The 13,019-nt window shown below is 58.2% G+C and overlaps 6 protein-coding genes across 6 annotated transcripts; 1 reads left to right on the top strand and 5 right to left on the bottom strand.

Moving 5' to 3' along the window:
* On the bottom strand, positions 1-661 carry PLICBS_003739 (uncharacterized protein; the record flags this gene model as incomplete). Its single annotated transcript, XM_018323509.2, has 2 exons — positions 1-226; positions 300-661. The coding sequence occupies 2 exons, from the start codon at positions 659-661 to the stop codon at positions 1-3; spliced, it is 588 nt and encodes a 195-aa protein (XP_018178740.1).
* A 1,207-nt stretch (positions 662-1,868) lies between these two features.
* On the top strand, positions 1,869-3,541 carry PLICBS_003738 (uncharacterized protein; the record flags this gene model as incomplete). Its single annotated transcript, XM_065600284.1, has 3 exons — positions 1,869-2,044; positions 2,114-2,199; positions 2,268-3,541. 3 exons carry the CDS (start codon positions 1,869-1,871, stop codon positions 3,539-3,541), a joined length of 1,536 nt encoding a protein of 511 aa, XP_065456356.1.
* Positions 3,542-3,984: 443 nt separating this feature from the next.
* PLICBS_003737 (coiled-coil domain-containing protein mad1) lies at positions 3,985-6,362 on the bottom strand (the record flags this gene model as incomplete). The annotated part of the gene is made up of 2 exons (XM_018323507.2): positions 3,985-6,171; positions 6,234-6,362. 2 exons carry the CDS (start codon positions 6,360-6,362, stop codon positions 3,985-3,987), a joined length of 2,316 nt encoding a protein of 771 aa, XP_018178738.2.
* Positions 6,363-6,923: 561 nt separating this feature from the next.
* Positions 6,924-7,892, bottom strand: PLICBS_003736 (uncharacterized protein; the record flags this gene model as incomplete). The annotated part of the gene is made up of 1 exon (XM_018323506.2): positions 6,924-7,892. The coding sequence occupies one exon, from the start codon at positions 7,890-7,892 to the stop codon at positions 6,924-6,926; it is 969 nt and encodes a 322-aa protein (XP_018178737.2).
* Positions 7,893-10,166: 2,274 nt separating this feature from the next.
* Positions 10,167-10,574, bottom strand: PLICBS_003735 (uncharacterized protein; the record flags this gene model as incomplete). Its single annotated transcript, XM_065600283.1, has 2 exons — positions 10,167-10,290; positions 10,369-10,574. The coding sequence occupies 2 exons, from the start codon at positions 10,572-10,574 to the stop codon at positions 10,167-10,169; spliced, it is 330 nt and encodes a 109-aa protein (XP_065456355.1).
* Positions 10,575-11,193: 619 nt separating this feature from the next.
* PLICBS_003734 (uncharacterized protein) lies at positions 11,194-12,941 on the bottom strand (the record flags this gene model as incomplete). Its single annotated transcript, XM_018323503.2, has 7 exons — positions 11,194-11,460; positions 11,538-11,857; positions 11,916-12,000; positions 12,061-12,135; positions 12,186-12,290; positions 12,356-12,715; positions 12,798-12,941. The coding sequence occupies 7 exons, from the start codon at positions 12,939-12,941 to the stop codon at positions 11,194-11,196; spliced, it is 1,356 nt and encodes a 451-aa protein (XP_018178734.2).
* Between the last annotated feature and the right edge of the window lie 78 nt (positions 12,942-13,019).

Here is a 13,019-nt window from a genome sequence, read left to right as displayed (position 1 = left end):
TTAATTCTCGACCCAGCGAGCGGCCAAGATGCAGGCGCACAAGACAGGTACGAGGGCGAGCAGCAGCAGCCACCACAGCTCAACGGTAAACTTGGCCTGGAGGCCAGCCCGCCAGCGGCTTCGCCTCCTGGGTCGGTGTGCGCATGCAGGCGTGCCGTAGACGAGGCAGCCTAGCCCCGGGCGGGACTCGCACTCGACGTGTTCGCGACGGCGGCGCATCAGCAGGCTGCGCAAGCGCGCGCCGTGTTAGCAGAGGGGATCTCATCACGGATGTATCAAAAGGGAAAGGTCAGACGCACGGCACGCTTCCACGACAGAACCGCAGGTCGCTGCCAAGGTCGCAGCGCCGGTCGTTGGGGCACTCGAGATGCAGGCGGCGGCGCTCCATCAGCCAGTCGATCTTGAGCTCGATGCCAGTGTCGACGATGCTGTAGAAGTGGCGGTTGGTGTGCTTGAGAGACAGGGCGTCCGGGTAGATGAGGTACTCGGAAACTGCTAAGTGAAGCTCGGGCGGGAGCGACAGCAAGTCGAGCTGGGCCACAGGGGGCCTGTCGCACACGGAGTCGCTTCCCCCGGTGCTGGGGAGGCCCGGCGCCGACTCGGGGATGGTGGGTCGTCGGCAACGGAGGACGGCCGGCGCCGTATCGGTCGTCGTCGTCATGATGGCGCTGGCTGCGATGAAGTCTGAGGCAAGGTTTCCACGACAGGGCCGGGACCTGCATTGGCGCCGAGCCGTGTGAAGTCTGCTGACCTTTTGTAGGCGGCGAACTATGGTGCTGCCTTGGAGAGGACCGACAGGCGGCACTCGCGAGGCAGCCTCGTATTCTCAGCCACGACAGGCACCGGTTTCAGGGCGGCTCAGCCCCGCGCGTCCCATGACGGCACGACGGGCCAGCTTGTCAACTGTAAATAGTGACAGAGACGCCGGATGACGGAGAGGTGAAGGGCTCAATTCGGATCCATTGGAGGTGATGGCGGAGAGCTGGATGGAGATGCAGCCGTCGTGTCACGCAGCCTGGACGCCTGTTGACAAATAGGCCGCTGGAGAGGCATGGCGCGACCCAGCCACCGAGCCCGCTGGCATGTTTCAGGGCTGCTGCTGCAGGCCTGCAGGGAGCGAGCGAAGGCCGGTCGGCGAGCCAGCGTGGCAGCCGTTGTGAGTCCAATGCAGCTTTGGCTGTGGTAGGGAATTGAAGTCAAGGCAGCCGACAAGCAAAAGCGAAATCAAGAGGACAGCGCGACAGATCGCTCTCTTTCCCGCCCACGAGATGCGTTGAGCCAGAAGCCTTCACGCGATGATGACAGCATCTCAGGGCTCTGACGGCAGCCACAGCCCCGGCAGGTGAGGGGAGGCTCTCGCACTGTCGCACAGCGCCCGCAGCAGGCGCCTGTGCGCGCCCAGGCCAGCTGACGATGAACGGAGGCATGCATCGACAGCACATATGGTTAGTACTATCATGGAGGTAACGTATGTATTTGCTAGCAGGTGCCGTCGATTTGTCTTGAACAACTCATGCACTTTGTATTTCGCCCTTCTGGTCCAGTGCCGAAGCACGATAGCGCATGCCAGACACCGTGTATTTCAGGTAGGTGGTCTTCAAGCCAGGCCGGATGTCCTCCATCCGGGCAGTGGCGCTTGATGATGTCCACTGTCGAGGCTGCCTTGTGCTGCCTTGCGTGCTTGTCTGCCTGCGCCTGCTCCGGCGCCACTGTGTTACCGTGCATACCCCCCACGTGACCCCGCGTCTCTGTCGCGAGTCCCCCGATTCCTCGAACCGTGCCGCCCACCCTCTTCTTGAGCTCCTGCCGCGAGTCGCCACACAGGCTCCATCATGCTCTCGCAGACATGAAACACCGTCGCGGGAGCCATGGCCATCGTCGAGCTTCTCGATAGCGACAGCGACTATGGCTACAACTTTACCTCTGAAGAGGAACTCCAGCTGATTCAACTCGCCGCCAACGCCACGCCTAACTCGTCCGCTCACGCACCCCCCGCCTTGCGCAGAAACCCAAGCGTGCGCGCTGCGATAGACGCGATTCCAGAGTACGCCGAAAGCACCCCTCACCATAGCGGCCCTGAGATCTCTCAGTGCACATGCTCACATCTCTGCAGCGTGCATCAACAGACCTCTGAGAGCCGATTGGCCCCTCCGGCGCCTGTTACACCACCGGTCGATGCGGACGTCAGCTACCCCGATCGTAAGGCTCACGTCCCCCTCATCAGCCTCGTCCTCAGCAAGGGCTCGCTGACTGACTGAAGCGCCTAGTGAGCCGTGCCCTATCTGAGTTGCACGATGGCGAGGCTCCTGCTCAGGTGTCCACCGACGTCGACTCCGACGTCATTGAAGACGAACGCTCCCCGCTTCAGCGCTTCCGCTCGTATCCTCGCAAGCCCCTCACCGTCAGCGACCTCACTTCGGGTGCCTGGTGCGAACTGCAGTACTGGTACACGCTAACCCGCCTTCCTGGAGGGCGGCGCACTCGAACCGCCGCCATGCGGCAAGGCTCCAAGGTCCACCAGAAGCTTGAAGATGAGGTCCATACCACAGTGCCAATTGAGATTGCGAGCAAGGAGGACGCATTTGCCCTTCGATTATGGAACCTGGTCCAGGGGCTGAGAACGCTGCGACAGACTGGCTTGACGCGCGAGCTCGAGGTCTGGGGAACCGTCGATGGCAACCTGGTCAATGGCGTCATCGACGGAGTCAGCCACGAGAATCCAAACCCTGACTTTGAAGAAGAGCTATCCAGCCAGGAGTCACAGTTCGACTTGAAGCAATCGGCCTTGACAGACTACTTTCCACCAAAAAAGAAGACTGCCTCACCCAAGGTATACCTCACCGATGTGAAGACGCGCGGGAGTCGGGCCCCGGTGTCCAAGTCTTTGCTACGCCCCGCCAAGATCCAGTTGCTCCTCTATCATCGTTTCCTATCCGACATGGCGTCTGAGAAACTTGACTTTTTCAAGGTTTTTCGGCGCTACGGTCTGGACCCGGACGATCGCTTCACCGACGCCTTCCTTGCACAGATTGGAGACCTTCACGACGAGGTTTTTTACGACGCGCCGTTGAGCCCGGCCGACGTTGAAGATAGTCTCTACAGCGCCGCCGCCTCCAAAAATGATAATGCGACCAACCACCGAGCCGCAGGGCCAGGTGCGATACTAGGCGACGACTTGATTCGCTATCAAACCCTTCGCGAGATGGTTCCCCTCGTCCGGCGAGAGATCAGGCTTGCCTTCCCAGAAGGTGCCGACTCACTCGGCCACATGCTCCGGGTACAGTACATGCTCCGTTCCGACGGGCGGGTGCTTGATGTACACGACTTCCCCGTCTCCGCGCAAGCCCTCGACACGTACCTGAGTCAGTACATGGCGTGGTGGCGCGGCGAGCGGCGCGCCCGCGGCGTGGATATTGAGGAGGCGTTCAAGTGCGGCACGTGCGAGTTCGCTGCCGACTGCGAGTGGCGGAGTGCCATGGATGAAGAGCGCGTGCGCAACGCGCGCAGGAGAGTCAATGGCGCTGCGGCGCAGGGCTCGTGAGTCGATTTTGTCCTCGGGCGAGTTTTTACTACGTACATGTGGAAGTCAGTAGTATGTTATGTTCATTCATACATGATGATGACGCGACGGCTGGATGAATGGGAAATATGGCATCAGATGGGTCAGCGATCGTTGGGATGCGAATAATATGGATATCACAAGACGTGTGGAGGCCACGGTCGCTTCAATGTTTATATTGATTGATTTGACTGCACAAAGACCTGGCATCGCTCGTGAAATGCCCATGCATGCCATGTATGACCATTATTTGGTATAAATCAGTCGGCAAGGGCCGGCCGCCTACCCGCAACCGTGAACCATCGAACTCCGTGAGCATGCATGTCTCGCCTGTTCCCATTGGCACGTCGTTCCACCGACCTCCGTCCCAGGCGAGGAACCGAGTCCCTCCGCAGCCGACGGGTCAGTCGGATCAAAACGTGCTCCTACGCGTCCCCGGCCTTGGCGTTGTGCTCCTCATAGAACTCGAGCGTCAGCGCCGCCAGGAACCCGGGTATGCAGCCCTTCTCGCGGACCCAGAAGCCAATCTGGTCTCCGATGCGGCGCGCAAAGGCGCTCCTGGGCCCGCCGCCGACCTTCATGGTGCCGCGCTCGCCGTCAAAGACAATCGAGTTTTCGTGCTCGTCTGTCTGGGAGGGGTAAAAGGTGCTCTCGACGCGCATCTTGCCGTTGGGGATGAAGGTGACGGTCCAGCCGAGCGTGGAGAAGATGGCCTCCTTGAACTCGTGCGACTTGGAGCCCCAAACCTCCTTGAGGCGCTGCGCAGACTTCTTGGCCGACGCAGTCTCCGCCTTGGCGGCCGCGATCTCGCGCTCCATGGCGCCGAGCACCGACGTGGGGATGACGGGTACGGACGGGTCGGGGTGACGCGCCCGCAGATTGGCGAGCAGGTCTCTGTTTTCGTTCTGGAGCGCCTCGAGCGTCGACCGCTTGATCGCTTCGTGATCTGACGTCGGGTTTGAGCGCAGAGACAGGACGCGCGTCTGGCCGCGTTCCTTGGCCGCCGAGAGCTGCTGCCTGCTGGCGGCAAGGTCCTTCTCCAGCAGAGACGCTTTGGTTTGCAGCGATGTCAGATCGTCTTGGAGCTTGCGGTTCTTGCGCGTCAGCTGTCCGAGCTGCTCCTGCGTTTCATCGTCGCCGAGCCGAGAGCGTTTGGTACCGGCGCCTGCGGCTGCGGGCTGCGGCGTGCCCGCTTGTGGCTCCTGCGATGATAGCTCGGCATGTAGCGTCTGTACCTCGGACTTGTAATCGTCAATGATCTTTTCCAGCTCCTGCACTCGCGCGACTCGAGCCTCGTCGTATTGCCCCGGCTGCATCGTATGATCCTCCTCATCAATGGCCTTGAGCTGCGCACGTAGGTATTCCACCTCCTTAAGCGCCAGGGCACGCTGGCGGTCGAGCCGCAAACGCGCCTTGTCTGTCGACAAGGCATTGGCCGTCGTCTTGGCCACTTCGAGCTGTTCCTTGAGCTGGGTCCGCTCCTCCTTCAGTGATTGCGTCGTGTTTTCCTGGGCCGCCATCTCGGCGCGAAGCGCACCGAGCTGCTCCACGTACGAGGCCGTCGTTAGCCGCTCCTGCACCAGGGCTCGAGCCATGGCCTCCGGAGAGTCAAACTCATCATTGCCCGTCTCTGACGCATTTTGCAAATATGACGTCCAGGCCCGACGCTCGTCTTCCAGACGTTGCCGTTGCAGCCGCGCCTCGGCCAGCTCAGTCTCGAGTGTCTCTGCAGACTCCAGCCTGCGCTGAAGCGTCCGCTTTTCCTCCTCCACGATCTCGACGGCCTTGTTGACAGACCGTAGGTGCTTCAGCTCGGACAGCTGGTCGCGGTTGGTGGATTCGAGGGCGCGAATGTGCTGCACCTGCTCCGATAGCTCTCGTTTGATGATCTCCATGGTCTCGGCGTCACCGCTCTGTGCCTTGAGACGCAGGACGTCGGCCTCCAGCCCTGCAATCTGGCCGTCCCTATTGGCCAACTGGTTTTGCGCATTTTGCAGCGCCTCGCCTTTTGTCTGGCCCTCCTGCTCCAGCTCTTGTATCGAATTATGGCAGGCCGCGATTTGCATCTGCATATCTGCCATTTTCTTCTCGGCTATTCGGGCGGCTTCTTCTTTCGTCGCGGAAAGGTCGTCAAGCTGTTCCTGGAGAAGGCGCGCCTCGTCTTGTGCTTCCCGCGCCTTGCGTTCCAGGGATCTTTGCTCAGCTTCAGCCGTCTCTCTTAGCTCGTCCAGGTCCCGCCGAGCCGACTCGGCCTGCTCTGCGGCCTTTGCACAGTCGGCCTCGGCGACCTGTCGTTGCTGCGCTTCATCTTGCTTGCTTCGGCGCGCTTGTTCCAGCTTGTTGCTCTGCTGGGAGAGGGCGATCTCCTTCTCCTGCTCGGCAGTCTGCATGCGATATTGCAAGGTACCGATTTCGGCCTTGAGTGCTTCGATCTCCTTGCGGTATTTCTCGTACTCGTCGGCATCGGGCGGCGCCATGTTTTCTTTGGAGCTCTCACGCGAGCCGGGGCGGACGGACTCTGCCGCGTAGCTTTGGCGCGACGAGGGTCGCGAGTTGGACTCCGCGCCGGTAATGAGGTTATAGCTGGGCTGCGTCGCGCGAAAGGAGGAAATCTAAGCTCTGCGTCGGCTAGCTGCCTCATGGCGCCGGGCCAGCCCAGGGAATGGTGACTTACTCTTGACTCGCGCAGGTTGGTCTGTGGCCGAGGCAATGCAGAGGTGCTGGCGCGCAGCCGGCTCGACACGGAGCCGCGACGGCCGCCAGGGCCGCTGCGCTCGCCCTCCTGCGGTGTGTGGCTCCGCATCGTAGCGTTGACGGCGACGCGTGAATGAGCTGTGTTGGCGCGAACGAAGCTACGAGGCTCTCTGGGGCGCGTTCACTGGTGATCGCGAGGCAGCTCCGCGGTCACGTGATATCCTCCGGGGCCGTGGAACTGCACCGTGGGACGGGCAATCTCAAGTCACCTCGCGCAAGCTGCATTGATTGAGCAGGCCCTCCATGTTCCTCGGAGCACGACATAATCTCCAGTGCAATTGCTGAAGCCATTGTTCTCAAGATCGACTTGGACTCGCCTTGTCCGTCTGTGCGGGAGGGCGCGAAGCTTCGTTGGTTCGTCTGGCTCGGACATAAACAGCCTACCCTACGACTCCGGGTTGCTACTCAAACAGTCCAGCTTAACCTCCATCATTTCGTCTTCGCCATATCTTGGGACGCCTCTGTAAAGTGCATTGCAATCTCATCTCTTAAGATGTCAATTATTACACATTATACAGTCTATGCGAGTCTTTACGGAATACTCTTTGCCCAGGTCGACAACGACTCAAAAAGTGTACACCTCGTACAACGTGTCTGACTGCCTCTCTTCCTACTCCGTCAGCGTCTCAAACCTCGATCGCTCATCCTCCGATGACGCCAAGTACTGAGCTGTCCAGCGCCAAAGATCCTCTTGTTTCGACTCATCGTAGCTGTCCTTGCTCGAGCGAATTTCTCTGGTCCCTTCATAATATTTGCCCGACTGGCCACTTACATCCTTGCCGACAACCAGATTAGCCAACGCTGCGCCAGATTCTGCAGGTGCATGAATGTTTGGAGACACGGCCACGCGCAGCAGGGGGAGGATGTGCGGCAGCACTCGCAGCCAGAGAAACCTGACAACGCCGCTCGCCTCTCGTGCCAACCCTGTCCCGGGCATCATCCCCGGATCAAAGGCATTGACGGTAACGGCACGCGTGTCCTTCCGCCGAGCCAGGCGACGGTCGAGCGCATATGTCCAGAGCACATTGGCGAGCTTGCTGCTAGCGTAGCGCTGACGGCCGGGCACCTCCACCATGGAGGCTGGGGGATGTGCAAGGTCTTCCGCGCTCGTGTAAATGGCGTCCGGAAGGCCAGTCTTTTGGTCGGGGTCGTGCGTGCCACTCGAGGTGAGCACGATGCGTGCCCCTTCAGCCAAGTGCGGCCACAGCAGGTGGAAGAGAAGCGCGTGTCCGACGTGATTGATGGCAAACGTGGATTCGAGTCCGTCGGCAGTCTTGGTCAAGCCGCCAGGGAATTGCAGTCCAGCGTTAAGAACGAGAGCCTGAACTGGGGGCCGTTGTTCGCTGACCCATTGTTTGCAGTATGTCCGAATGCTTTCCAGGCTGGAGAGGTCGAGTGGAATGAAAACGGTGTTGTTTTGACCCAGAGATTTGTTGATCGTCTCCGCGGCGCGATCATTGTCGGAGCGCGAAGAGAGTACGACAAGGAAGTCGGGGTGTGCCTTGGCAATGGCAGCAGCCGCATGGTACCCAAGGTTGGCGGTGCCGCCGGTGATGATGATTGAGCGCGTCCAAGTCATCGCTATGGGGAACGTAGCAGCCTGTCGCAACCGTTTTTTTTTTCTTTGCAATGAACTTCTGAGAGATCGTCGTCATTTGGGATGAGTCTCTCAAGTTCTTACACGGCCACGATGCACTTTATATCCGTCTCCTCTGCTCGTTGCCTCGGCTGGTGACACTCACGATGTACACGCCAACCAGCAGTGAGCACCCGCCGTGCTGGTGTCTTAGCGGGAACGGCACCGTCGATTTCCATGCAGGAGGCGTCTTGCGATTCTGCATGACCAAGCAGCACAAGAGTCCGCCCCAAGCCACATAGGGCGATGACACCATGTTTTGGGGGCGCTGGGCTTGCTGAGTTGCCCCAAGACCGCGGGGAATAAGTTCTGATCGACCCCCCCACTAGAACCACCGGTGCCGTTCCATTCATGATTAGCACTGTCGCAGCAACACAGCTCTCCGAATTAACAAGCAAGATTCCGGAGATAGCAACAGCCTCCGCTGCTGGCATCGTCCACGCAATGGGCGGCGGAACCGCGCAAAGCCCGAGCGGCCTTTTACAATACAACCCGGCGTACTCCGTCTTGATCTGTGTCGCATGCGGCTATGCCCTCCAGCCGTCCGGTATCGCCCGTCACTTGAAGGAGAAGCATCAAATATACAGATCCAATCGGCGGCCTTTCATAGAATACGCGTCGCGATTTCCGCTTGCCAAGCCCGAAGTGGTCATTGGTTCCGAGGTGACCAAGTTTCCCGTTCCTCTGCTCCCTGTGCTCGACGGACTCAAGTGCCTTGAGGGCGGAGGCTGCGACTACCTCTGCGTCTCTACGAAGCGCATGCAAAATCACTGGATGTCAATCCACGGACGACATGGCACGACGGGGGACTGGCAACCTGTGCCGCTGCAGACCTTTTTTCGAGGCAATCTTCTGCGTTATTTCACAGAGATTGATCCGCAAGCGCCCTACGTAAGATCACAAGCCCAGTGCCATCACCGCATCGAACTTGGACGCATGCCCATAGTGAAAATTAAAATATAGCAGTCCTCCGTTCGGAATGGCCATCGCACAGACGGCGATAAACCCAACGCGTTAGACGAGTTTGACCGGCACCTGTTGCACCATTACACGACTACCACCTACCTCACACTGGTGGATAGACATGACACCGCCGGGATTTGGCAAACGGTCATGCCTGAGATGGCAAATCAGCACGATTTCTTGATGCATGCGCTGCTGGCTTGCTCTGCGCTTCACTTGGCCCACCTGTCTCCAGCTGAACAACAGCGGTACATCATGCGCGCCCAAAGCCACCAAGACATGGCCATGCCACTCTTCCGCCACGCCATCACCAATGTCACGGAGCACAATTGCGACGCAATCTTAGCTTTTGCCCATTTCCTCGTCATCTATTCCTTCGCAGCCGACCAACCCGATGAGCGACTACTGCTGGCCGACCCATCAAGTCCGCACCCAGGCCTGCTGTGCAGCTGGCTTTACTTCATCCGCAACGGATGCCTGCTCGTTTGCGAGTTCTGGGACCAGATTGAACGGGGTCCGCTTGGCCCACTTGCCAACTCGTGGGAATCCCCCATGCCTACTCTCGACGAGGATCCGGCTAGGCTTCACATGAAGTCGCACCTGCTGTCGCTTATTCCTGGCACGGCGGAGCCAGGGGAAGAGCTGTGGTCCGCCAGCGTCTGCGAGACCTACCGTGACGCTGCCTTGCAACTGAGCTGGGCACTCGCAGCAGCGCGAACATTGAGCGACGAAGAGTTCACGACATGGGATGCTGTTCGCGTCTGGCCCATGGAGGTGTCTGTGCCGTTCATGGAGCTTCTAACCCAGGGCCACCCGGCTTCGTTGGTCTTACTAGCACACTATTGCCGGCTTCTGGAGCGCCTTGAGCCACACTGGTATTTCGAGGGTCGCACTAACACATTGATCCAGGCCATATTAGATAGGCTAGGCTCTGCGTGGAGAGAGCGTTTGCGTGCCTCTTTACAGGCGATTGACCGACTGTGAAGGACATTCTAGGCACGTTTACTTCCGTCTGCTACAAGCTGCGGGCCGTTCGAGAAAGGACCGGGCCGGTGTGTCAAATGGGGCAAAGAAACTGGGCAAAGAAAGTGCACCATACAAAGGTAACTTTTTTATTATCGAGATCATACTGGATAGATGGTCGAGAGTCCTAAAAAACGGGTGACTAGGATTCGTAAAGAGCAACATGGCGCCGCCCCTCGTCCATTGCGATTATTACTCGTTACTGCGGTTAATGTTGCGGTGGGAAGGCCCTCATTTGGCCTTTGCGTTATCGGGTTTGGCGGTCGCCTCTTGGGCCGGCTCGGGGCGCTTGGCCTTGAACATCCAATACGCCCCGAGTGCCAACGCGGCAGCGGCCGCCGCCAGGACGCCCGGCCTGAAATTCAGCCGTCAGTACTTTGCCACGACCAAGCTGTATCAAAGAAATTAGGCACGCGCGCCGAGGCGGCATTACGAGTTCTTCATGCCCTGGGGGCCCTTTCCCGACTTTCCCGGCAGCGGCTCGCCACTGTCACCGACGAAGTCACCACCCTCGTACATTGGCTGCCGGGGTGGCGTTGCGACAGCGCGGTTCGCAATGGTGGTGGACAGCAGTCTCCTGCTTGGGCACAGCAAGGCGCCCCGGAGAGCGGGCGATGCGAGTGGTCGGATCGACGACATTGCGGGCTTCTTGAGCTTTGGATGTGATTTCAGTATAGACGTGTAGGTTCAAGGATTAATACAGCCCAAATAGCCCCGTGGCACTGAGATATTAATGCCGGCGGGGTTTGTGAGGCGGCTGAATGCTTGCGACTGAGGTGATGTATGAATGACGCATGTAGTTGGTGGCGTCCACGACCGCTCGAGCTTGTCGAGCTCGGGTCTGCTATGCTTGATCGTGGCTTTTCTATGGGCCCTCGTCCATGCCACCCATTTACAAGGAATACTGAGCTGGGGTAGGTTTCAGCGAGTTGTGGCCCTGGCTTTATGCGGCCGAGACCGGGGATTTCGGAGAAGAGGCGCCGGTCTGACGATTGCAATCCCAAGGACGGCCGTCACCTGTGATGGCTTGGGGGTAGCTACTCCAATTCTATGATCTAGATTTGGGATACAATGCATTGTGTTCAACGCGGTATTCTGGTGACCAGGGATTGTCGACTCGTTTGTCGCAAGGTTCATGTCAGTGCATGAGAGTGACCCATTCATCACTGGGTCCTTTTTCGTTGCATTCTGGAGGTGACTTTAGGAAACTACAAAGGATCTGACGCCGCCCACAAATAAGACCTTGACCTACAGACGATCAATGCCCTAATTTCTTGGCCAAAGAGACAAGCCTGCTCTTTAAGTCTTTTGTCTTGAATGTCCCGTAAAGCGGCCTGTGCTCCTCATGAACATTGTGTTCAGAGTCATAGTCGACGTGGACAAACGCCCTTTCGACGTCGGCCAATCCTTCCAGCTTGCGCTGCAGCGTCTGACTAACATCATGAGATATCTTGAGTGGCGTCTCGGCGTCCATGACGATGTCGATCTCGACAAAGTACCTCTGGCCCGCATGATACGCGCGACACTAACAATTTGACCTCGGTCAGTAAGAACCCGCACATGGCTCAGGTAAAGCTTTGCGATTTGGAAGCGCGCACTGACCGTATCGACTTTTAGGATGTGCGGGCTGTGCGTCAAGGCGACGTAGATGAGGCGGGAGACGTAAGTCCTCGGCGCGCCTTTGCCAGCGAGCAGCCAAACTTGCTCAAACGCGTTGGCCGCCCACGAGAACAAGATGAGCAGGGCGATGCAGATTGCTCCAATTGGATCCAGGTACCAGATGAAATGGTCGCCCACAATGGACATGACGAGCCCGAAGATGTTGACGACAATGTCATTGCGATGGTCCACAAAGAAGACTTTTACGGATGGGAATCGCCTGTAAAAGTAGCAATAGATCATCAAAGAGGCCTTCGAGAAAACTGCAGCAACCTCATTAGCCAAAGCCTCGACCACAGATGACCGGCTCAGAGTGCATACTGGCTACACCAACAAGAGTGAGAGGCACAATCTGCAGTGGCGCAGACTCTCGCTCGCCGCCGGCAAGAGATCGAGCCGATTCAATCTGACTTTATTAGCATAATCTTTTGGTCTCGTCTGGTCCATCTCAGTCACATGAGCTTACCAGCAGCTGGACGGCAACTGTAGCCATTAAAGCACAAAATACAATGATGCCAATCGGTTCAATTCTTGTCCGACCCTGTGGTTTTCTTTAGCACTGTCTTGTCATCGTGCGTGAGGCACCCTTACAACTGGATACTTGTAGACGCTTGGGCGCTGTGCCAGCTTGGACGTGATTAGCATCACAGTGGACGACACCAGATCCATGAAAGCGTCTGCCGCCGTGGCAAAGAGCTGCACAGTCACGGTATCAGCGACAGCAGACATAAGGATCGGTTGTCGCGCAACAGCTAACATACCGCCAGGGAGCCCGTAGATATGGCAGCATACAGCTGGATGACGAATAAACAGACGTTGACGGCAAAGGAGGCATAAACAGCAAACTTGATCCTCGGTCGCATGCGTATCTCCTCGTCTGTCGCGAGGCGCTCTTCATCTTCGACGCCCAGAAATTGATCTATAAGTTCGTTCTGTTTGGTGTAGAACTTCTTGATCTTTCTCCTTTGCCGCAGTCGGTGGTTTGCAGCAAGCTGTTTGATGTGGGTGTCGTCGCATTTGGCACGCTCGAGAACGTGGCGATCGATGACGACCGGAGCGGCCTCAGCTGCCTCCGTGCTACCAGACGCGAGGGCATCAGGACCGTGATGTTCGGAAGATACCTGCAAGGAGATTGATTAAGCGTGTGTGACTCCGATTGGCTCAGAGACCTGTAGCATGAGGGGAACATGGGATGCTGCGAACCTTCAGAGCCTCTGCGGCAGGGTCCAATTGCTTGACTGCCGCAATGCGGCCTGCGCTCTGCTCTGGACTGCTGAGCTCTCTCACATTGCCCTCCGCATCGACCCCAGTGGCGGGAACGTCCGTGGTTGATGATGGCTCCGCCATGACCAATTTGCTGTGGTGATGTTTGTCGTGGGCGAACTGTCAATTCAGACGACTGCGCGCGTTGTCACGTTGAGATGA

This window comes from Purpureocillium lilacinum, assembly GCF_023168085.1.
Source record: "Purpureocillium lilacinum CBS 284.36 DNA, scaffold_2, whole genome shotgun sequence".
In the NCBI taxonomy this organism is placed as follows: domain Eukaryota; kingdom Fungi; phylum Ascomycota; class Sordariomycetes; order Hypocreales; family Ophiocordycipitaceae; genus Purpureocillium; species Purpureocillium lilacinum.
Note: the sequence above shows the minus strand (reverse complement) of the source record. Positions and strands in the feature narration are given on the sequence as shown.